This window comes from Poecile atricapillus, chromosome 7 (assembly GCF_030490865.1).
Source record: "Poecile atricapillus isolate bPoeAtr1 chromosome 7, bPoeAtr1.hap1, whole genome shotgun sequence".
Lineage (NCBI taxonomy): Eukaryota > Metazoa > Chordata > Aves > Passeriformes > Paridae > Poecile > Poecile atricapillus.
This window is the reverse complement of record NC_081255.1, coordinates 15,576,442-15,600,864: the sequence shown is the minus strand read 5'-3', so window position 1 is coordinate 15,600,864 and position 24,423 is coordinate 15,576,442. Positions and strand designations below refer to the sequence as shown.

Here is a 24,423-nt window from a genome sequence, read left to right as displayed (position 1 = left end):
TCCTCTTTTAATATATATTGTTAAAATCAACATTTTTAAAAGCTGAAGAAATGTGAGCCCGGATGCTATCACCGTCTGACTTATGCAATTCCTGATTATAAATGAACAGCAGAATCCATATAAGAGAATCTGAAATGGTATGGATAGGAGCCCAGCTGGTGTCCCCATATGCCTTAGAAATTCCATTTTTAGGAACACAGCAGCATATAACATTAGGGATGCTTCTCAAACATCTCATTTATAAATAGAGCAGAGCTGTTTCACTGAAGTACACATGGAAAAGGTCCACAAGAATAATACAATCAGTTGCATTCAAAACCACTAAAATGGCTCAACCACACTGTTTTCAGTAGGAACCACTCTGTACCAGAATATTCCCTGAATGAGGAACGATGCTTGCTCATCAGTGGGATTTTTTAAAAAACAATCACCAAAAAGCCATTTTAGTAAAAAAAAGTGACAACTTACTTTTGGTTTTGGCAAACTGCTCCTAGTCAAAGCTTTTTTGGGTCCAGAATGGAAGAGGTAAAGTGTCGCCCTGAGAATCAGGCCTTTCAATATTGTTTTCATAATTTCTAGTCACATTCCCAGGAAAGTAACTATAAACATAGGTGTTTATCCATTCCATTAAAGATTTGCCTTTTGATGGATGTCTGTCATGGCCAGTGTGGTTGGGAAGGTGGTGACCTGACTATCCAATCCCTGGTCATTGTCAAAGACATATAAATACTGAAAGAACAAATAAACTTCCTTCTTCTTTCATCACACTTTGAACTGCATCTGTGTGAATCATTTCAGGGCAGTGCAGAGCTCAAGATGAGGGAGGGCAAATTCTTGCCACTTTTGAAAATCAGTCAGAGCAGCGTCTGGAGCTTGGATAGTCCCCATTCTAGGGAGAGACCTTCCCCAACAGGCTGTGGACTCTGCAATACAGCTCTTCTCATGCTTTTCAAGTTCACCAGAATCACCTCTAAGGGAAGGTCATTAACTGTGGGGATTTCTGGTTAATTGAGAAAATTATGCCACCATTGCAAAAATGCAATTCACATAAAATCATGACTTCATTACATTCACACTATCAACCAAAATATAAGTAAAGCAGACATTTAAAAAACATACACTACATATGAATGAAAAATTATTTTATTTAAAAATACATTATACAGCAGAGTGTCTCTCTTTTTGTTTTCTCACTGCTGGTTCACAGAGATAGTATGATAAATTTAACCCAAATATTTGACTGGGAAAGATCCTGAGAAAGAGACCAGTTACAAGCTGATGATATACAGTACACTGAAAAAGAGTCATCTCTTTTAACATAAAAGAATCTCTTGGTAATCTTATAAATCAGATATAAAAAATGCAGATTTGCTACCATGCAAAAATGAGTGAAGATTTTGTTTAAATCTGCACACAGAGAAATCATTAGTACCTCGGAACCTAACTAGCTAGACTAAGAGCAGGGTAAGTGAGCTAACACGGTGATACAAACTTTGGATCTACTACAATTTTGTAAACACAGTTGATAGTCTAATAAAGGTGGATTTTCAATCACCTAAGTAACCTAGCTGTAGCTAAGGACTCTATTCTAGGTTTTTTTCTCCCCACAGATATATTTCTTCAGTCTCTTAATTCTCAGCTTAGCACAATGACTTCATGGCATATGCTCTATTGCACTCAGAGACAACTTGGCCTTGCCCTGTTTGCCAAGAACTCTTTAGGTAGTTGTATTTTAGTGAAAGCAAAGGTTAAAACAAAAAGTAAAAGCAGGCATTACCTGATGACTATGTGAGAATGCATTAAAATTCATCATAGAAAAAATGTACCTGATCCTACGTCCTTGTGTTTCAAACATACTCTAACAATGATTAATGCACAGGAAACACACTGAACTCTGGAAAATTTAAGGCCTAAAATGCTCAACAGCCTGCACTGACCAATAGCATTCTCAATGTTTCTATAGTGCTAGCATTTCACTAGCTCCTGCCAGAGGGAAACTTTCTGGCAGATATTAAGAATGTCTTCAGTATTTACAATGTTCAGATTCATTTGGTGCTCAATTTTTATGGACAACTTCACTATGAATAGTCAGCAAGACTCTTCCAAAGGGGAGGCTTAATCTGAATATTCACAGCAATAACAGAGATATGGTAACACTGGCTCATGTTGAAGAAAAATCAATTTGTCAACACCACACAGACTGGCAGAGGATTTTTTTTTTTTTTTTTAAGAATATGAGCCTCAAACACAAACAGAGATAAAAAGCTTTGTAGAGAGAAAGTCTACCTATCCTGGTCACTTAGGCTGAAAAAAAATTTGTTTTTTCCAAGAGTCTTCCATGAAAATGGAGAGTAGAAACTCAGATGAACTTTTCTAAGTTGGTGACCCTCTTCTTATCTTAGCACCCATTCTCCCAGCATAGTATCAGGGAGTATAAGAATCATGAGAAGATGCAGGCTGCCTTGAATAATCTGTTTAAATGATTTATGAATAGCACGGCTTCCCATCAGATATGCTAAGCTAAGAACGGAGCCCTTAACCTTTCATGGGATATCATTAGTAATAAAGAATATATCAAAGATCAAACTTTCTATATGATTCTCATTTCTTTTAACCTAGAATACATATATGTATGTCATCCAAGACATTCAAGAACTACAAAACAACAATTCAACTACAATTATGTCAGGAAAATATCCAAATAAATAAACTTTTAATTATGATACAATACTTATTACAGTAAAAATTGGCATTTTTTTTCTCTTCAAAAGCAGAAGCACCAGTCTTACATGTAACATACTGTTTGAATGATATCTTACATGGAATACAGCGTAATACAATGTGCAAACAGCATTTTCATACAGAACATAATATTTGCTAGTTTTTATACACTGAAATTGCCTCAAATGGAAACAAGTTCATGCTGAATTAAAAATGTAGATTTTAAAAATCAAAGTTAAATCAAAATACAAAGTACTGCTGGAATAGGTACATGAACCATTGAAAACAATGAGAAGCCAAAATAGAGGGTAAGGTCAGATAATTAGTGCTCAGTTTGTCCCATTCCATCATAAAAGTAAACAGTTAATATTTTTGCTAGAAAGTAAAGTGACGTTCTAATATTTAAGAATTCTTCAAAATGTTGGTATCATTTTAGTGATGTAAAAATCAAGTCAGAAATAGGACTTCTAAAAATTTCTTATTTTTGATACACTGCAAATATCATGTGTGGGCTGTGAAAAGAGATGAAGTCCAATGGAGTGAATATACATCAGCATCATCATGTGACTTCTGCAAAGGCCGTGATGTGGTTCTACAAATTAAAGGAAAAACAAACAGATAAAAACCACAAAACCACACAGACAGACAGCAGTCACCATTGTGAAAACTTTTGCCTCCTGTGCTTGAAGGGCAGCCTTGTACTTGGAGACTATTGCAGGATGATAACTGATTTTCACTGCAGTGCTCTCACTCACCCCCATAGCAATTCTTAACTGCCGAAAGACTGGAGAGGGAAGCATGCTAAACAAAGTCATTATGTGTGATGGTTCTATTATATTTTAATTTTAGATGATTTTCATTTGTTTTAAATTAGGTTTAATTTTAAATTACATGTGAAAAATTCAGTTAGCTGTACTTTTATTGCTATGCTATTCATAATTCTAAAAAAAATTCCTAGAAATTAAAATGACAGTTTCTGACAGATTATAATACTCTCAGTGTAAATACAATTTTAATATTCATTTTTTAAAGATTATTTTCTCCCCATGAGCTCAATGGCACTGAATCAAGTAGCAAAATGCTTGAAATCACATGGCATTTGGCAGTAAAGAACTCATATTCAAATTTTTGTTTTCAGAATCACCAGGGTCCAGTTGCAATCTAAGAACATTTTCTTCTTTCCTTCAATGGGACAATTCTTAGGAGCACTGAGATGTGTACTGGAACACGAACATTCTACATGCAACTCTAAAGCCCTACAGCATCCCAAAGAGCTTGGCTACTTTTTCACACTTAAACCTAAGCAAGTGACTCTGCAAACACCTGAAGGGGAAGGTATCACTATCACAGTGATGTGCAGGATCCAGAGGAAGTGTATTTTCCTTTGGGCATGCAGTACCCTTGACTGCCACCATTTTTTACAAAATATGCAATGGTGAAATTAGTAAAGTGAGCCTTGATGTTAATGTGTCTGTTCCCAACCACAAAAATGCACAGAGGGTAAAACACCAAGCAAAGCACTGCATATTTTTCCCATCACTTTGCCTCCCAGGGCAGATTAAACTCAGAAGACAGGAGATGTGAGCTCAAGAGGAGGCAGATGTGGATAACCTGGGGAGAGCGGCACCTCCCATTTTTTGCTTAAGGGAAGTGCTTCAGAAAATCTCTTATCACACAGCATAAAGAGTGCTGGAGTGAAACAATGCCCACCATATAAGTTTCTGTTTCTCAGTTCTTCTTTAAACTGCCTGAATATTTGTCTACCAGTCTGAGCAGGAGATAGGGAGATATAGGCAGGCATCTTTTCACATTAGAGAGAGGAAATTAGAAATATTTTGATTGGAGAGCTGCCTCTTATGCCTCCATCTCCAAGCCAGGCTGGCAGCTTTGTTCCCTCTCTCACTGTGCCGTAACTGTACTATGTTCTTCTCCAAGGGGAGAAGCTCTCTTCCACCTCCCCTACATTATGCATTAGCTCTAGCAGTGTTCTTGCTCTATTTTATGACAGCTTTCATAAAAGAATACTACTTAATAGCAAGAATCTATGTATATTCCTCCCCAAAACAAAATCTATGTATTTTAAATAAACAACAATTATTAAACCATAGCCAGATTTTTTTTTAAAAAATCATTAGAAAAAAAAAAAGAGTGCAACTTTCAGTAGAAAATAGTAACAAATGTTATTGCTTACAGATTTTTATTCTGCAGAAGAAATGCAAAATTACACTTCCTAATTAGAAAAAAAATCAACTCCAAGCATTTTTTTTTTGGCTGGCCGTCTTCTGTTTTGAGTACACAAAATACAGTGGGAAAACTCAATGACTCTGGAGTTGCTGTGAGGCTATGATGACATTTTCTTCATAGTATTTACTTTATTTTCTTTATTTAGACCTCAAAAGTCATCCTGTCAACTTAAACTATCCTCAGCCTAAAATTATTCACTTTTTTCATAAGTAAGATGGACTAAAAATGAGGAATTGGATGGAAAAAAATAATTCCTCTTTATTTCAATCAATTTTTCAAGTCCTGCTACATGCCATCCTTGTCTCTAAGTGACACATTTGTCTGTGATGCAGAGAACAAAATGCTCTTTCATGTGGCATTAATTCAAGAGTGGATAATGATTATTTAGGGAAAGGAGAAAGTGGTTCACACTTCTGCCAGCTATACTTCTAAAATGAGCAGGTCACCATCCTGGGAAGACATGCAGAGCATGGGATCTAATAGCACAGAAGAAAATCCTCCTTCCTCAATAAGCCCTCAAAGACAACTGCTAAGCTGCTGATCATAGACCTATTGATTTGAACCCTGCTGAAGGCCTGTCAATTCATTTCCAATGGACTTAGCAGGGTGATGCATAACTAGGTCAAAATGAATCACTTGCTGATGGCAAGAATCACTGATACAGACTCATGCAACTGTCTAGTTACTCGTGCTTTTTCATGCTATTGTCTCAGGCAAAGCTACAAATCAGCCTTGCTGAGACTCTGCAGAAAAAAACCCACACAAACAGCATTCCCCTGGAATAACTACATTTCAACTCTTTTACTTCTGCTCAGTTTTGCTGTGACAAAGGTTAGAGTGAGATACTATCTACTGTCAGCAAACAGATTCACACAGATGCAGGAAGGCAAGCAAAAAACCATGCACAAGACCTCAGCTTCTCCTGAAGAATTCCGTGGGAAATCATTTTCCCTAGAGTTCTCAAAAGAACCAGAAATGCTGAGGGTCTACTCAATGGCAGCAGTCTCAGAGGCAGACCAGCGTTTGCACCATCCGTTCTAAGAGGACAGTACCAGGCTGGTGAGCAAAGCGTGCATCGTAACTGTGCTCTCACACCACTAACAAACAATGGAAAGCCAAAGGCTAAGCCTTGAGTGCAGGTTTCTGGGGGAAATGATCCACACCTGTATATCTTCTGTTAAGTTTTAATTAATTTCTGTTGATAAGCAATGCTACAGCTTCAAAGCATTGAAAAAATACATTAAACTTTGTGATTTGCAGTTTTCATTACATATAGTAAATATTTTTATGTTGATCTTTTTCTTTTTGCTTTGTTCTTATTGATACAGTTAGAAGCATTCAAAAATGGTCATCATCCTAAAAAGGTTTTTCCTTTTTTGAAAACAGGAATTTGAAAATTGTTTGTAATTTTTCCCACAGCAGTTTGTTAAATAGAAAAACACTACCGTAGTACTTTAGGCAAATGATGATTGATCAAACAATAATAATAATGTTATCACAGAACTCTGTGAGTCAGCAGAGTGTATTTTCTGCTTCTGCTGGAGAAATGAGTTTTGTGAGAAGGATGCACTGAGGTGGAAGCGCCCTGCAGCCCTGCACAGAAGGCGGCCCAGCCGCACACGCTCACTCGGTGCGCTCCTGCGCACATACGTTATTGCCTTAGAGGAAGGGGCTCACAGCGCTCCGTCCCCGACAGCCACGAGAAGAACCTAAGGATGCGTGCTTTGAGGGACGTTTTTTGCAAAGCATCTTCTTGACTGTGACTAATGCCTTGATTCTGTAACACCTACAATATATATGTACATTTGAGGAGGTCACACTGAACGTATTGTTCCACTTCCTGTGTTTAAGTATTAGTTTATCTGAGCATAAGATGCAGTGATCACCGTTTGCATTCAATCAGAAATAATTCTTGTACAATCCCCCAGAAGTAGATTTAAGCAGAAGAGTGGGACATGAATACAAATTCAAATGTTTGACATTGAAACAAAACTGCTTATGATTTTTTATGAGCTGACTCTCCTGGGTATGTGTTTGTGGTATGTGTGCGAAGCAATGTTGTATTATATCTCCTTTAACAGACTGTATTATCTAGAGAGAACAATTATGACAAAAACTGCCTGTAAGATGATGTAAGCACATGGGCTTTCATCAAACCATCCTGGAGAAACAAGTATGGACACCCACAGATGCTTTTGGACATCAAACACTACAGTATTTGGAGACCTCTCAACTAAAATATTTCAAAGCACCAGACATGGACACAACCCTCTCCCCCATCCACCCACAGTATGATGAGCTAAAGCATCCTTGTGTTTTGCTCCTAGCTGTGAGCTCAGTGAGAGGTGATCCCCCTGGAGAGCTGCCGGGAGCAGGCCAGGCTCCCTAGGCCACGGTACTGTGTGCACACCAGGGCACATAACAATTGAAGACTTGGTACCAACATTCCTAAGACCAAGAAAAAAGCAGTAACATTGAGAATTAAAATGTTATGACATTGTGAAGAAGCTATTCTGTGTCTTTGAGTAATCAAGATGGAGACAATAGAAAAAACAATAGTCCTTAAATTCTGAAGAGGAAAGCTTTCCCAGTCTTAAAAGTACTAGCAGAATTCATATCAAGTCATATCAAGTGCAATATCTACACTTAGAATTGCTAGAATGTTTTACTGCCATCATTGCCTTTGGCATATATACAATAGAACAATAATTGATGTGTCAAACTCAAGAAGATTTCTGCAACAGTTAAACCTGATAGTCACTAAAAAGTGATACAATGTGCAACAAGAATGTCACATATTGTGAGAGGAATTCCAAATACTTATGACCATTAAAGCTTGGAAATGGCAAGAGAGAGCAGCTAATCTACCTCTTTCAAGTTCTGTTAAATTGGATAGTCAGTCCTACGGGGGAGTATAAGAAACTTCATTGTAACAAGGAACAGTGACTGTATTTGGGAAGGTTTGGACACTGCTGACAAAAGTAGCAGTAGGAAGGAATGCCAAGCAGAACCTTGGGGAATAAATGCAGTTTAGCTGTCAAACAGAGCACTGCCAAGAACCCACTGTGCATATAAGTAATACTGAATAGCTACAGAAAGCACTGATAATCACACGCTGTAATTATCTCAACTCACAGGAGATGAACCATCTCCTGACCCAGTGCTTCCTTCTGAAACTTTCTATCTCAGTATTCTGTCTACTGCCTCCATTAGTCCTGACATGCTCCATGTTGTATTTGACTTTTTTAAAGCTAGAATACTTATAAAAAATAAATAAGACTAGAAATATCATAAGCTATTACTAGGAGACCTCTGTAAGTCTTGGCCAATTTCAGGTGACTTTTGCATGAAATAATGTCAGTCTCCCCTGAAACAGGAAACATAGTTTGAGACTGCACTTGGATAAAGCAGCTGATCCTTCAAACTCTTCCAGGTACTATCCAGAATATTCCCATTTCTCAGTAATTCCTGAAGAAGAACAGAACACTCTAACCTTGACTGTGGCAGGATGAAAGCTTCCTCTCTTTAGAAGACTTCCAGCTAACTGAAACACCAATTGTCTTGTATGAGATGAAGAAGGTCAGAGACAGAAAAGAAAAAGCAGATGAGTGAGTCATGAGGTTTCTTGGCTTTCATTCTTTTCATTAATTCTGAGGATGATTATAGTTAAGGTAAAAGCACTAAGTCTGCACTGCTGAGCAGGCTCTGGCAATGATCCCTCAAGGAGACACTGCAGCTACAACTTACCCATGCAGAACAGCTAAATCATCTGCATGCACCACAGTGAAACAGAAGTGTCATGCAAACAGTGATCTAACCTTGTCACTAAGCAGCAGCAGCTCAATTCAGAGTATTACAAGGACTCATGCCTATTTAAGTGCATTTCAAATGTAGCTAGACCTCCACCAGAACTCAGTGGCAGCACGGTGAGCATGCCAGGAGCATTTGATCTCCATGGAGAAAGCTCTGAAACAGCAAGCAGCAGATCTGGAAACAGCAAAGTAATACACTTCCGAGTCTGTATGACCCACTCATCTACAGGTGAATTTATCACAAAATAGCCATTGAGTGGGGCCCTATCTGGCAGGCATTTCCAATGAAGTCATTCTTTAAGGCAGGAGTTTTTAATTGCTTGCTCCCAAGTACCTATATAGTTATTATTTTTTTAGTACTAGTCACATAGTTGCATTGCTTCCTGCTTGCAAAGGCCGCTTGCCTTAGCCTTTGATAACTTCAGACAATTAGGATTTGTGCTACTCCCAGTAGCTAATTTCTGACAGTAACCTGTCTTTAATATTGGCACAGGAGCTTGCAGACTGAAAATAAGGAAAAACAGTTTTAAAATAACCAAAATGTAAATCTGTGTGTATTCAGAATATTGAACTGGAACAGTCCTAACTGAAATGCAGTGAAAAGCAATTAGTGTCTAAAGAAGGAAAAGACAAATAGTACAAAATTTAGCATCACTCTCTCTCCAGTGGAGAAAAAAATGCTGTAAAATAAGAGAGTTAAAAAGCAAAGACTACTTCAAGAATTCTTGTAGCAATGGTAGTTAATTGAGATTAGCTAACTTAATTTAGACCTTAGTTCCCTGAAGTATTATTCTTAATGCCTTTTATTTAACAGGGTCTGTCTTCTAACTGAAACTTTAAATTAAACAAAAAAAATTTAGATTAAAAAAAAAGGTAAAAATATCCATAGAAACTCAAAACCTAAAGCACTCACATGTAAGTAAGTTCTTCATCAATTATTTCCTAATAAAATTCTACACTTTCTGGAAGTGGAAACAGAAGAAAGCATTTCCAAGCAATTAGTAAAGTCTTCACCTTACTGTCCTTGCATCCCATCCTCCCTGAAAAGGAGAAAGGCTTTGCAACACAGATAAAGATGAATCCATAAAATGGGATCTCAGCAAGTGATATCACTTTTTGGTCAGTCCCCAGTTTGATTCTCTAGAGAGAAGTTGCATGACAGCAAACATCTACTGCCATAAGAATATGGGTTCAGAAGGGAAGTAACTTATTCATATAATAGAGTGCTGGGCAGCTCTCAAATGGCAGTGGTTATCCTCAAGCAGAACAAACATTATTCCTGCCACCATCCTACCACACTCTTCCATATCTTTCCCCAAAGCATTTCAAACTAGGCCAAGTCTCAGGAAAAGAACATTGTTGATCATGAGTGGCTCTCAAAATAGATAGAAATATGAAATTAACATGAAGTCTTTATCCCCAGAAAAAAAAATAAATTAAAATTTCAATATCCAGAGAATGTATACTTATTACCTATGATGGCTTTTGAGCCACAGAAAATGCTTCTATTGCGTGAGAGCATAGCACATAAATAAAACATGCTCTTATTAATGTGGTATGTTTCAGGCCAGCTGACAGCTTGTTTTGTTTGAACATTTTACAGAAAGTTTACTGAATGGATTATTTTGAAGATACACATTCATCATCTAAATGCTTGTTCAAGCAAATGAGACTGACCTCTTTATGACAAGGTATCAGTGGAAGTAACTTAGACATACTTGGTTCAAAAAAGGCATGTTAGACTATTCTGAAAAGAAATCTTCTTTCCCTTCAAGGGAAGGAATAAAAAACCCAGGACTGGCAGCAATTCTTACTAAAGGACAACTTCCACCACTTTCAAGGGAGTAAGACAGATTGGAAAGTGCTTGAAAACCCTTCTTCTATTTAACATTCTGAAAAAAAAAAATCATCAGAATTGATTTGGAATTAAAAGAATACCACAGAAAATATATTTGGTGCCCTACCCAGTGTAGAATTGTTTGCTATCTTCAAATATAGGCATAATTCAATAGATTTTAATGAATAATGACAGAAAAAGTCATTAGAAAAAACAAACTTTCCTTTAAACTGCATTACTAGTTCAAAGTATCCCCTTGGTAAACTGTCTAAAATATTTTCTGTATTTGGTTGCGCTATCTATTTCAGTATTTGTTTTCTCATAAAATTAGTCAGACAATCTTACCTAACACATAGTACAATATCATCATCAAAAAAATATAGTTTTCAAAGTGAACTAAAATAAATTTTATTGTGATACTTAAGCAAAAAGTCTTGGCATACCCAGGAGACTCTCACTAGCATGTCCTAGTCTAAAATCCCTGTGCTCTGACAAGAGATCATGGGGTTAGTGCTGTTACTGTACGGCCCATTGCTACTCCCACTTCCAGGAGGGTGCCCTGCCCTGGGGCTAGCACGTGGCTGATGATGGAAGCCCCACAGCTGATCCAGAAGGGAGGGACTGCATCCCATGCTCTACACCAGGCTGAGAACACACCACAAACAAATAGGATAAATGCCACTTGTATATGAATTGGAAAGCCCCTTGGGACAGGGGTTAGGGGCTCTTTCTAAGCATTCTAAGAACTTTCTATGTTCTGTGGACTATCAGGCAGAGTATTAATCACATTTACTTGAGAAACACAAGGGAATAGGGCCTCAGATCTACTTGGCATGACTCCATGGGCTTAGCAGCAGCTATGGCAGTGAAATGATGACATGAAGAAATTCCCAAGGGGCGTCACTGAATTAAATTATTTTTTTATTTCTCCTTCACTGACATGTTTCTTTATTTTAAATCTGATTACCTTGGCACTCTTGTCAGGATAGTTTGTGATCATCCTTCCAGGAAAGCTACGTTTTAATTGTTCTTTTAATAGCCAGACATTACCTTTTCTAAAGGGCTTTCTACTCTTGGTATGCTGATCATGGGCATCTGGGTCAGATTATCCAGATGAGAATGTTCATGTTCTGGCTGACGTCCTCTGAAGTTATTTACCACACAAACAACCTAGAAGGGATTACAAGATAAACAGAATGCTTAAGGAACAACTCACTTTTTCAAGCTTTGATCCAGAAAAATATCATTAGGCAGAAATGACACCAGCTTTAGTCACAGCTTTACAGTAGAAACACTGAAATGTGAAGTTCATGTTTTACAGAAAATCCTTAATTAATATTTCAAGACAAAAGACTTTCTACCAGTTTATTGGTACATGCATCATTTGAGAACCAAAAAAATCCTCTTATCTAAAAGAAAATCCATTACTGAAGCTACATAATATAACACCAATTACAATCAATGTCATGAAGAGATGTCTTGCAGCATCACATGGCATTAACCTTAAACTCTTGGGAAGGCCAGTGCCATCTCAGTTTTGATCAGCAAAGACTTTCTCAAATGAAGAGTAATAAAGGGAATAAGAAGGAGAGGACCATGCCCAAGTCCGAATGTAACTTCAAATCTGCTCAGGGCAGCAGATTCTCACAGTGACTTAGAAACGTGATGTGTAGCAGTTTGTGCTTCTACTAATTCCAACTCTCAGCTGAGCAACAATGTTCACCAACTTCATTTTCTTCAAAACATAACTAGATTTGATATCATGCTACTCAAAAGTGTTTATGCAACATACATGACAAAATAAAAGAAAAAATGCTGAGAGAGATTTCCTCTCTATTCTGTTCTCTTTTATTAGTTATGGGGCATTAACAGAATGGAAAATCTTAAATGTGAACAACCAAATATAACACCTGGACACCTTGTATGGAAGGAAATGTTTGGAAATGCAAGTAGATGTATTTTAAAGCCATCCCTGGGAGGGTTCTCAGCCAAGCCATGCTTTCAGATGCAAGATCTTGAGACCAAGACCCTGCAATCCAAGAGTCAAACTCAAAAGTGTTTTCATGGGGAAAAAATTCAAAGGTGTATTTACTACTATTACAAGCTGCCAGGCAGACAAACCTAGAGACATTAAACAGCAATGACTGCTCTATTCTATAGTCTTGCACTGCAGATATTAGTGAAGGTGACTGATAGATTAGAAATAGGTTTCTGACACAGACAGTAATCACTGGCAACTGCAATTAACTACCTGGTTTTGGAACACAGCTCCAGAAAAGGAAAAGGCTAACCAAAGACTTTTTGATACAGAATAATATGAAATTTCAACATAAACCTGAATTACTATGAAATAAATTCATCAGAGTTACTGAAAAGCCAGAAAAAAAACCTGCTACCTATTCTCTGATCAGTGTGGGTACCACTCTATCAAATTTAATACTTTATACATTAAATCATAACTATGTGTTATTCTGAGCAATATATACTTCCTGCAGGTGGGCCTTGCTGCAAGAATTACTGTTTGAAATTGTTGTTGGTTTATATGGAAGTCAAGAGAGATAACTGGATCAGTCCTTTCTTGACTTCATATTTCTGAGTGTATGTAAATATTACTAAGAAAACTAATGACTGATTAAAAAACCTAAGAAATGTCTTCTGTTATTTAGTTACTTGAAGGCTTTTTTAGAGATACAAACTTATATACTCATTTTTTTCAAACAAAAGAGACACAGACACACACTTACCAAAAATACTGCTATAGATATTCCAATTACAAATCCTGCTATTACATCTGACCAGTGGTTTCGATACTCTGCTACTCTGTTGATTCCAGTAAGGAAAGCCAAGCACATTAAACCCAAACACAGAACAGGTTTTGCAAGCCTTGTTCCTCTGGCTTTCACTGTGTTGGTGATATACATCTGAAAATTAGAAAGGAAGAAATTGTAAGATTGATGGATATCTCCCACTAATTGGTGAATAAAAGCTCTATATTTTATTTTAATAGACTATGTGTATTTGGTGCTTTTTTTCCAGAGTCAGGGGAGGGTGTAAAGAAACTAGGAGGTAGAGTAGTAGATCAAGTCATCGCACCCTTTTCCTAGGGATATAGAAAAATAATCAGACCATACAGAAAAACTGCATTTTACATGAACCTAAAAAGCCTACAGAAAAACAGGCAAATTGGACAATCCCATCCAATTACTCTCAGTCTGTATATTTATTTAATAATGCATGGAAGTAAAGAGACTGATTTTCACTGTGCAGAGTTGACAGTAACAGAGAAAGATCTTTACCCTGAAGTACTATTAGTACTATTACAAGCTGCCAGGCAGAGTAAGAAAGGGAATACATAAAGACTTTGTTTTTCTTAGCAAAAGCCTTTCCTCCTTATACACCACTTCTTCATGTGACTAGTGATTTGTCAAAAATCAGTGAAAAGGTAAAAAAACAGTGTCAAAGAGCAGTAAAAATGGAACTAAATGCCAGCATCTACTTTCACAAATATAGCATAATACTTTTTGAACTAGTGCTGAACTAATCCAACCCTGTGCTTCACACAAACCAATCTAAATGCTGCAGGTTTTATGCATCAGACTGAGAAATCCACTTGTCCTGCTGCAGTCTAATTCTCCCTGTGCAATAACACTGAATTAAAAGTAGTGCCTGATAAAAGCGCAGCTCTTCTACGCTAAGAGTGCATTAGTTTAACCCAGGTTTAACCCAGAACTTTCCAAGCTCTGATGAGACAATGGAAGAAATTAATATCAAATATTTGACTTTCCATTCTCTTGAATCTTGGCATTAAGACCGCTTGCAATACTCCTCCTCCCCACCTGTCAAAAATTCATTACTGAATTGTAATAAACTTCAACTAGCAAGATTTTGGACCAAAAAAGCTTCTACTCTCTGCAGAAGATGTTTCTGTAATTAAACCACTAAAAGCCTAAATCTTCAAATTTTAAACAGGATTTAAGTTTTTGAACTGAGGAATGCAAGTATTTCTTATGGAGTCTGACTAAAGATTCCAAGTTTGTAATGCCATCACTTTGAAGTGCAAAGGAAAACAGATGGGTCTGCATTGAAGAACCAGTACCACTTCTTTGGCCAACAAATGGGCAGGCCTTTGGGTCTGTTTGGGGGTTTTTTTGTACTGTCTGAAACTTCGGTGGAAATTATCAGGAATCAGTTTACCAAGTGCTGCAATAATCCAGCCAAGAAGCAGTTTAGAAAGTGTGGTTACAGTTGCAATAAATAGAGTTAAGAAATAGTGGTCAGCACTTGTCTAGGATGAGTAACATCTGACAGTAGTTTTGTTCAAAACACTTGAGAAAGATCCTTGGCTTAGAGGATGAAACAAATGTTAATCTTAAAATAACATCAGAGAAGTGCAACACACAAAACTTCAGTGTACTTTATATGATGAACAGGAAACTAGTAGAAATATTTCCACTAATTCAGAGCAAAGTTTTAGAAAAAAGAGGTTTCGGGTTTATCTCCAAGCCACATTCTCCTCTCTTCTTCCTAGACCATTTCAGAAACTGTCTTTCTCCCTTTGCTGATTATTCTTTTATCTTAGCTCCTTGTATTTTTGCAGGCTGTCTTCAGTGAGTTACTCTTTCCATGCAGAAAGGTGATAAGAGAACTGCAAATTTAATTTCCAGCTTTTTAGTCCCACTGGTTTTCTTCAAGCTATAGACAGAGTATTGCACACTGAATTAACTCAGCAGCCATCTATTTTAGTGAGTTTCACTGTTCTCCTGGATACTAACACCATTATCCACATTCACACTACGTTAGGACAGCTGGTGCTAGGAAAAACACTGGAACATTTTTAATACACAATAAGAAAATCAAATTTCAAATACAGCTTTTGGGTGAAGCTGACACAGGGGAGTTACCAGGAAGCTATTTCACATTTAATTCTGTATTGTGTTACATTAAACTGAAATGACTACTGAGAAGGAAAAACCCGACTGTTTAAGGCAGATCATGGTGACATACTTCAGTTTTCTTTAAGAACCAACTGGTCATTGCCCAAGATTATCTCTATTTTTAATAAGAAAACACGTTATAGTACAAATAATTGATTCTGCAGTACTTCAAATTTCAAGATTTTTAATACAAAGCTGAACCCAAAAAATGTTCTGCAAAAAATTCTCTGAATGTTTTTACAAGCAAGCATGTCCTTCAAATCCCTACTCAAAGCACTAAGGAAAAACAACCACAGATTTACTCTGTCCCTCACATGAGTAGAGACCTCATTTGCCAAGTCCCCTCCTTGTATGAGCAGTCATGGTTGTCAGGCCCAGTTCATTATTAGAAATAACCTGAGAGCTCTGCCAGCAGAGGTATCTACAGGTACCATTTCTATCTTTTCTTTAAAGAACAGGTACCACTCATGTAAGGAATAACATTATATTACAATACAAGAGAATCAATAAAAACAGGCCAAACCTTCCTGAAACAGTGTGACAAAAAGTCTGTATCTTCAAAATTCTATATAGCAAATATAGCCTCCTCCAAGGCAGGATTCATAGATACCCATTTTTAAACTTGGCCTCTTGCACCTCTAGTATAATATATTAACACAGTCAACTCAGTCAAAGACCTAATTTACACTAAGAATAAAATATAATTAAGCGGCTGTTTTCTTCTTGAATCTGGTGGAAAAATTATAAACCAGCACACTCAGTAATTGTCAAACAATAAACAACCTGAAAAGATGACAGGATTCTTCATCTACTTTTAATAAATATGAAATGCAATATCAACAAAGGAAAAAAGCTCAGTGATTTAAAACGTTAGTAAGAATGAATGACAATATAACTTTTTACATGGCTAAAGATGTTTACTGAACAACTTCACCTCCATTTCTTTTAAGAACAGGAATTCAACAGCAAGACCAACAGCAGAGATTTTGTATGCACGTCAAGGATTGATACAGTAGTTAGAATTCATATAGCAGGCTGCACATTCCCCTGCAACATCAGAACAGTAGTGAATCTTCTCTCAAAGAACGTCTATCACAGTTCTTTTTTCCTGAAATAAGATTTTAGTATGAAAAGCTATAGAGCTGTCACCAGTAAGCAGACACAGGCAGACAGGCATTTAAGGATGTGGATTGGTATCTGATCACACAATATAACAATATTTATTAGATTTTCAGAAAAACACAAATATTTGACCTTCAGTCCTCATAGTACCGGAAGTGAAACCGTAAGAGAACTTCATCAATTGAAAGAAAACCTTTAATTTAAGTGGGTTTGAAAATATAACTTTTAAAGAAATTATCACCACCACAGCTACCTGTGAGGTTTCTGATGTGACTGGCTCAGGCCATATCATAAGGAACAATCACAGCCTTGGCATTCAGCTTATACTGGGAAAGTACTTCAAAAGTGTCAGATTGCAAGTGGCCTTTGACGTTTGTCCTAAATCTAGTACAAATAAAATCATTCCAAAACATGCTAAGAAAAGAACAGGAACTGTATGTAAAGTGCAGGACAAAGTGGATTCCTGGGCTATGCTGCAAGCTCTTTCTAGGCATCTTTCAGCTATCTTTAGGCCCACCCACACCAACATCTATGCACACAAACACAGGTGTAACAGGTCTCAGAATCCCATTTTAGTTACACTGGATCTACTCATCAGGCTGGGTGCTCCAGCCAGGAGGGAAGATAATTTTCCTTGCTGATTTCATCAGCCTGGGACCCAGGGATGCAGGTTAAGATCCCTCCTGTGTCTGCTATTTTATTCCTCCCTAATTTAGACAGCCTGGGAGACAGAGACCAGTCCCTCAGCAGGCAGTGAATAATGACTTGTAAGGCAACAAGAAGAATGAGGAAGAAATCAGTGCACCCATCCCAGGCAGCACTTCAAGCATGAATTATCTCGTGTTTTCTTTTTCTTTTACAATGTGCTTGCATTAAAGAAATAATCTTGAACTATTTAAGTAGCATAAGTAATGTTATAAATGTTCCACCCAAGGAATTTTCAATATTCATCAGACCTACAAGGAAAGAGACACTCATATCAAAAAAGCTGAAAAAACAGTGGGATGTTGTAGTCTATAAACAGGCTCAGTGTTTAGTTAGAATCCTGTCTGACAATCTAAAATCTTTTCAGCTTCCTTCAGTAATAATTAACAGGTCAAACTACTTCTAGAGCAAACCAAAGTCATATTCTCAAACCATCTGGGTCCTTCTGCAACTGTCCACTGAAGATTTCTTTCAGTGTTTCTGAAGCCTCCTCCAGTTTTCTCTATATGTTTTGATCTAATTATTTATGACCCTAGACAAAAGTTAGCTTTCAGAGTCAGGGGCTGGCTTGGAAAAAGGAAAAAAAAGCTCTAGAATTCTGGACTTTAGCATTAAATGCATTTAGCATTTTCCCACTATAAGCTCCCCACAGCTGTAACTGTAAAACAACTGGAGAAGGAAAGAGGTATCTTTCACTATACCAAGACCGTAAGACTCACTTATTACAGAGGCTGTTTTCTTGAGGAACTGAATTGTAATGAAGAGCTGACTGACAAGAAATTTAGAGGTCTTTCAATAAATACCTAGATCAAATGGTAATATTATTTTATTATTTGTCTGAAAGAAACCAATACACTCAATATGTGAAGCTCATGACATGTGTTTTATTATCAGTATTGAGGGATACCTGCTGCACCAGATACTGAAAAGAAATTCCACATTCCTAGCACTGTCCCTGAAAGGCAGCCAGAAGAATCCTTTAACTTCATAATAAAAAATGGACCACAAAGTCAATTCAATGAGGTGGCCCTGCCAGTCCTTTCCCTCCTGAGCACCCCCTTAAGCCTGTCTGAGAGGCCTATCATGCCTTCACCAGCTGCCCATTTAGCTGGAATCTAACAGGCACTTCAACACAGGTGAGACCAGACCTGCACCTGTAGCTGGATCAAGGAGTGACACTGAGGAGAATGTCACTGCCATTCACTGCCAGTGTTGCCAGCACTGTTACCCAGACTGTCTTCTTGTCTTTTCCCAGTGACTCACAAACACACTAATGGTAAAATCAATGTAGCAAAATGCCAGGAGCAACAGCCTTGCATAAAACATGATTGTGGGCCAAAGAAAAGCTCTGCAGAGAGGAAAAAGTTATTTGTAGACTTTACAATCTGCTATGTCTGCTATGTCTGAGGCCATAGCTGAGGCCAAGAGTTCACAGTACAAAGCAACAAAAGCTGCCTACAGAGTGAAGGGCTATATCAACTATCAATACATGAAGCCTGCTCCTCCATCATTGCAAACCCAAGGCTGAAATGTGTGCAGGAACACAAAGTTCAAACACTACCCTACCAACTGCTTTTGTGCAATGCAATAAGAACAAAAAAAAAAAAAAAAAAAAAAAATAAAAAAAAAAAAAGAACAAAACTTTACAGAATTAGTTAAACTTTTTTTAAACTACAGCTAGTAATGACCAATCCCCTAGTTCTGCAGTATCAAATGACAATTGTTAGTCATACGTCTTATATTTAAACCTATGGGAATAGGCTGACTAAATCTTCATATATCACTCTGAAATCCTACAAAAAAAAAAAAAAAGACTCTTGACTTCCATTTCCTGTGTCTCAGTTGCAGAAAACACCCCAAGTATGTGCATACTTGGCTGTTTCAAAACTTACCTCTAATTGTCCAGGCTATGTCAGCTTATGCACATCAAAATGTGGCTTATACAATTATATATTATTTAATAAAGTTGCAGTGTTTGCCTTATGCAGCAAATACTGTTTCAGCTGGGAAAGGGTGAATTGCAATGCTGATAAGAAATGAAAGCAGATGCAGTCAACTTATTAACCCAACTCAATCAAGAACAAACAAACAAAAGATCCCCAATGAGATCAGTGCTGACACCTAAGGAAAAATCCAGGCACCAGCCAAATTAGTTAAAGATTTCAGAGCAGATTTACAGTAATTAATTTTGAAAACAGTGGTACACTGGAAAGAATGAACCTGAAAGTCTGAAGAAGTAAGGCAATGCATCACTGAGTGCATCTGTGTTTGGAGCAGGGTAGAGAAAACACCTAATCACAGCACTGCCATCAACATTTCCATTGCTTAAGTCTCTATTGAAAGGTATTGGAAGTAATGGAGGCAAACACTACAAAGCTCTAAATATTAGCAAAACAACTGTTTGAAAACGACTGTACATTCAAACAGGAGGGGAATTCTGAGTTACCATAGCAGCCACCCACTCTCAAAAAGGGGGAGAGGGGATAAATGGAAGAGTCAAGAACTTAGATGAAAAGAGAAGCTATTGTTAACAAGACAATATGCACAGATGCTAGGTGAGAAGGACGTGGATGCACTTAAATGGAATGAGATGGGGGAAGTATTAGATAAAGCATAGACTTTATTTCTAAATGCGTTGATTGGTGAAATCACACAAGTCTCAAAGCATTTATTTCACCACCTCAGAGAGCAAGGACCCTTGGGTCAGCTCTGTATATTTTTTTTCCTGTAAGCTGGTTTTGTTTTGTGCACAGCTATCTGAAATAACCAGGGAGGATTCCATAACCATATTTCCCCCTCTTCAAAATTTCTGTTAACCAAAAAGAAAGCACATTTTGTAGATTATATTCTAATGAAACAGCAAGTAATATATGGAGACCTTTATGTCTGTGTTCTCAGTAACTGTTGTAGCATGGCTTGTACAAAGACTAGGCTACTGTTTTAAATCTTCTACTCTAGTGAACAGCGATGACAAAATTGTTATTTAGGGCCAACTATTCTCATAAACATCATGGCAGTGTAAGGACATGACCCCAATACTGGAACACTGAATTTTTTTTCCTTTGGAGTGTTAATAAATGATATTTTTAGCTTCAGTCATGCAATAGGATTTAAGGAAAAAAACAACGAACCTGCCAATATTGTAACAAGAAGCTACTATGGAACTCCAAAGTCCTGGGAGTAGTTTATAGTGCTCTAGTTAAATGATAGCAGTGTCCAGCACCACGCAGTAGTACAGTAATGACATAGGATATATTCATTTCTATAGTTACTAAAGGAGCAAATAGCAATGAAATGGATCTCAGCAGCTTTAATTTTTTTATATTGTTAACTGTATACTGACCACATACAAGGTTTGCATGAGGCATTCTTGCTCATGTCAAAAGCCACTTATATTAGGTATTAAGCTTTACTGATGCCTACTTTTTGTTTTTAAAATGTATTAATACTATTTTACTTTCTGCTTTGCAGTAGCTGAATAGCTGGTTCCCTAGTTACTCTGACTCACGGCAACAGTGGAAATCCAACTTTACAGATGGATGAGAAAAATAGGAGCAATTAAAATGAAAAATTCTGAGTATTTTCTAAAATAGCTTCCATCAAATTTAGAGTGTTTCATCCTTAGATATTGCCCCAAATAAAGACAATACAAGTAGAAGAGTTATACTTGCCTCAAGTTAGAATAGAGTATTATTGTTCATCTCTTATTTGCAAACACTTGTCTGCACTAACTGATGATCAGCATCTCTTAAACAGACATTGCTCACAAGGAACCTGGTAAATGTTACTGTCAGTGCTGCAGATTTTAAGCAACTGGTTCTAAAGCCCTGTGCAGAAGCACTGAGTTGACATACTGTCTGTGGATGGGGCTGGGATCTTTGCCATGTTGGCAAGCATCAGTTTCCAGATCAATCAGGAACTAAGAGCTGGCTCATTTGGTATGTGCTCAAAAGCAATACACAGTCACACACCTGTATATCTACATGTGCATATATACACATCCACACACATCTATGGGCAGGCCACTGCTCAAATACTGAGGGAATGTAAGGGCTGAGTCTTGCCATGACCACAAAGGTACACACACCTGCCTAGTTTCCCACTGACACTATGAAGGCAGCCCTGGGCTCATCCCAAGGCCTGCAGAGGGCTGTGATTACCAGCACAGGTCAGGTAAGACACTCCCATAGGCATGTGCTGTGGAGAACATGTCCCCAGCAAAGGAACAAGATGCGCTTGCTCCTGCTTAAGGCTAGAATGATAACTCCAAACTAAGCCAGAGTTACTTGTGTGATATTAAATGGTGACTCTTCCTCTCCCCTGCCCCTTCAGAACCTATACAACAGCTCTGATCCAGGCAGTAAACGCCAGGTTTTATCCCAGCGCTGTTCATCACTCCCTGTAAAAGAGAGGAGAGGGGAAAATGGGTGGATTGTCTTGTAGCCCACTTTATTACATAATCAGAGCCAAACTGACTTTGCATGAAGTACCTATAAAAACCAGTTCTGGTACCAAAAGACATGCAGGGATCTTAAGAAACATGCAAAGATCAGACATACACATAGCTCACCCTTCTGTTTCACCTCACCAAAGAATATGGCCATGTGTGATTCTACTGATCTGCACTGGGTTAAAACACAGAGAGGTACCACTACCAGTCCGAGGAAATCCCTACCCTTACTCCCTAGCACCCAGCAAAGGATTGTCCCACACACTCTGGAAATGGGGAAAAAGTAAATCAAACCCTTTATGGACAACTTGCCCTCTCTGAGCACCGTCTTGGCCTCCAAGGCTCAGAAACCACTATACCATGACAGAATTAATCCAAATGAATCATTCTCACAGTAAATCACAGAAGGTTTGCATGCAGAAAATCAGCCAATTTTGGGCCTTATCTTCTGCTCATTCCTCCCTCCTCCCCCTCACATGGGCAAATGGTGCCAGCCATTTGCCCTCAAAAATATAGTTATTAAATAATATGATATACTTACAGCCAGATACATAGCTGCATATATGCTTAGTGCTGCTTCTTTGGATGGGAAAGTCTTTCTGGCTTTCATGATAAGGTCTGGATTTCCAGTACAGGCATGTACACCATTGATGAATTGTGTATACTGTTTACATCCAAGTGCTGTATAGTTGGGTTTACAAAGTGCAAGAAAATGGGGTGCAAGATTCCCTGTTACTACTTGTCCAGCATTTACAAAGATGTCCGTAGCAAACAGTCCAAATGCGTAAATTCCTAAAGAAGGAAACAGAGAGTTAAATTTCCCGAAAATTTATAGTAATTATCACAGCAAAGTACCAGCTTCTTCCATTCAAGAACATGAAAAATCCTCCCATGTACTGTACCCTAAAGACCATGGCTCAAACTGGAGATGGTATTTTCCCACAAAACTGCAGCAGCAACACTGCAATGTACCCACACACCTGATGTCTCTCCCATCTTTCACAGGAACATTCATGCCTTGTGCAAGCAGCCTGCTTTCCTAGGCCCCATAGCCATGTATATCCCCTGTCTGAGGTATCTGGCTTTACTGGTACCTAACTTTTGCCCATGTTCACTAAACACAAGTGACAGAGGGAAATTATTCACCCAATAAATCTGCTTGAAAACCAAGGTCAGACCCTGATGGAGAAGTAACTTGGAAAGTCATAACACAAACTGGACAAACTTTTATTTTCCCCTTGCATCTGTAAAGAATCTAAAGTACTGATTAATTCAGTATTCCCATGCACCAGTTGTCTTCATCTGCCTGCTACTGGGTAAATCTCTATGCATGGCATATTAATCACAGTATCAACACAGTGAGATAAAGATTTATATATTTGAGGAACTACTTATGCTAAGGAGTTTTTTAATCAGACATACCAGCAAAGCATTAAGCACATGTACTCATTCATTAGAATGTAAATGCATGTATCTGATTACTTAAAAGAAAACAGATTTCCGCTATAAAGAGGTCCCTCTATCCTTTTGTAAACAGAGAAAGAGCTCTGGAAATACATGCAAACACAGCAGCCTGACCAGCAGGCAAAGCCAGTGGGCACTTGTTCCAATTCCACCTGAGCTAGAGATTTCCTCCTGTATTTCCATGGGCAAATCACTGTACCTTTCCCATACTCCAATCCACTGTGAATATAGGGTGAAATCTGGCAAATCCCAATTTCATGGGGTGCTATGAGGAATTTAATGGATCAATATCACAGCAGACATAATTCCACAGAAACATGCATTCATTCAGGTCAGGTTTTTAACTTAGCAAAGCTAGAGGACCAAGGATTTCTGGGATCCTGGCTGGTCAGCAATGTCACACTGATGTTAACTCCTCCCAAGATGCCAGAATGTGGTGAGCAGCACATTGTGCCTGGCCATGTCACTTCACAGAAGGGCCTTTCAGCCAGTCTTGAGGGTGTGCACTGCACAACACAGGTGGACACATCACTCTGGAGGAGCGTAATGGGTAGCAATGCTTTGTCTGCTGGAACAGCAGAGAGACCTTTGTTCACTCCTGCCACCCCTACCAAATTTTTTTTGCTTCTGTGAGGAAGGAAGGGACCACTTAGTGGGAATAAAACTCAGGCACTGATTACACAGAGAGGAACTGGTGTGGGAGGAGCTCCTCATCATCACTCCCCACCTCCTCCAGACCTATACAAGACAGTCTCCTTACCGGGAGCAATCACACTCTGGGAAGGCAGGCACAGCTGTTACACAAACACTGCGAATGCAGACTCAGCTGCACATGCCCTCCCTCCCCCTGAGACTGGGGCACACAACACGATTAGCTGCCCCAAGGCTTCATTCCTCCAGCTGTTTCCTTCAGATGCAACCATGAGAGAGAAGCAAACAGCAGATTTGAGCCTTGCTATGGCATCCCTACATGCATTATAGATCAGCACCTGGAAATGAACAATACACATTTTGAGTGGTGGGATTTCTCCCTCCAAATACGTTGAGAACAAACTAAGTAGAAAAGATGACATCTCATATCTGCTAAAGTCAGTGGGGGAGTTTCAGCCAAAACCAATGTAGCATAGATTTTGT

The 24,423-nt window shown here is 38.2% G+C and overlaps 1 protein-coding gene across 2 annotated transcripts in view; it reads right to left on the bottom strand.

Moving 5' to 3' along the window:
• Positions 1-1,127: 1,127 nt before the first annotated feature.
• The window catches only part of PLPPR5 (phospholipid phosphatase related 5), a 45,092-nt gene continuing 21,796 nt past the window's right edge, over positions 1,128-24,423 (bottom strand). Inside the window, exons 3-7 of one of the 2 annotated variants that reach the window (XM_058842489.1) lie at positions 22,367-22,617; positions 13,359-13,535; positions 11,665-11,784; positions 6,616-6,751; positions 1,128-3,313 (exon numbers count right to left, since the gene is read on the bottom strand). In XM_058842489.1, coding sequence (XP_058698472.1) covers positions 6,617-6,751; positions 11,665-11,784; positions 13,359-13,535; positions 22,367-22,617 — 683 coding nt within the window. In that variant the 3' untranslated portion in view covers positions 1,128-3,313; position 6,616. The remainder of the gene's footprint in view (positions 3,314-6,615; positions 6,752-11,664; positions 11,785-13,358; positions 13,536-22,366; positions 22,618-24,423) is intronic. The other variant, XM_058842490.1, reaches the window with a different exon arrangement.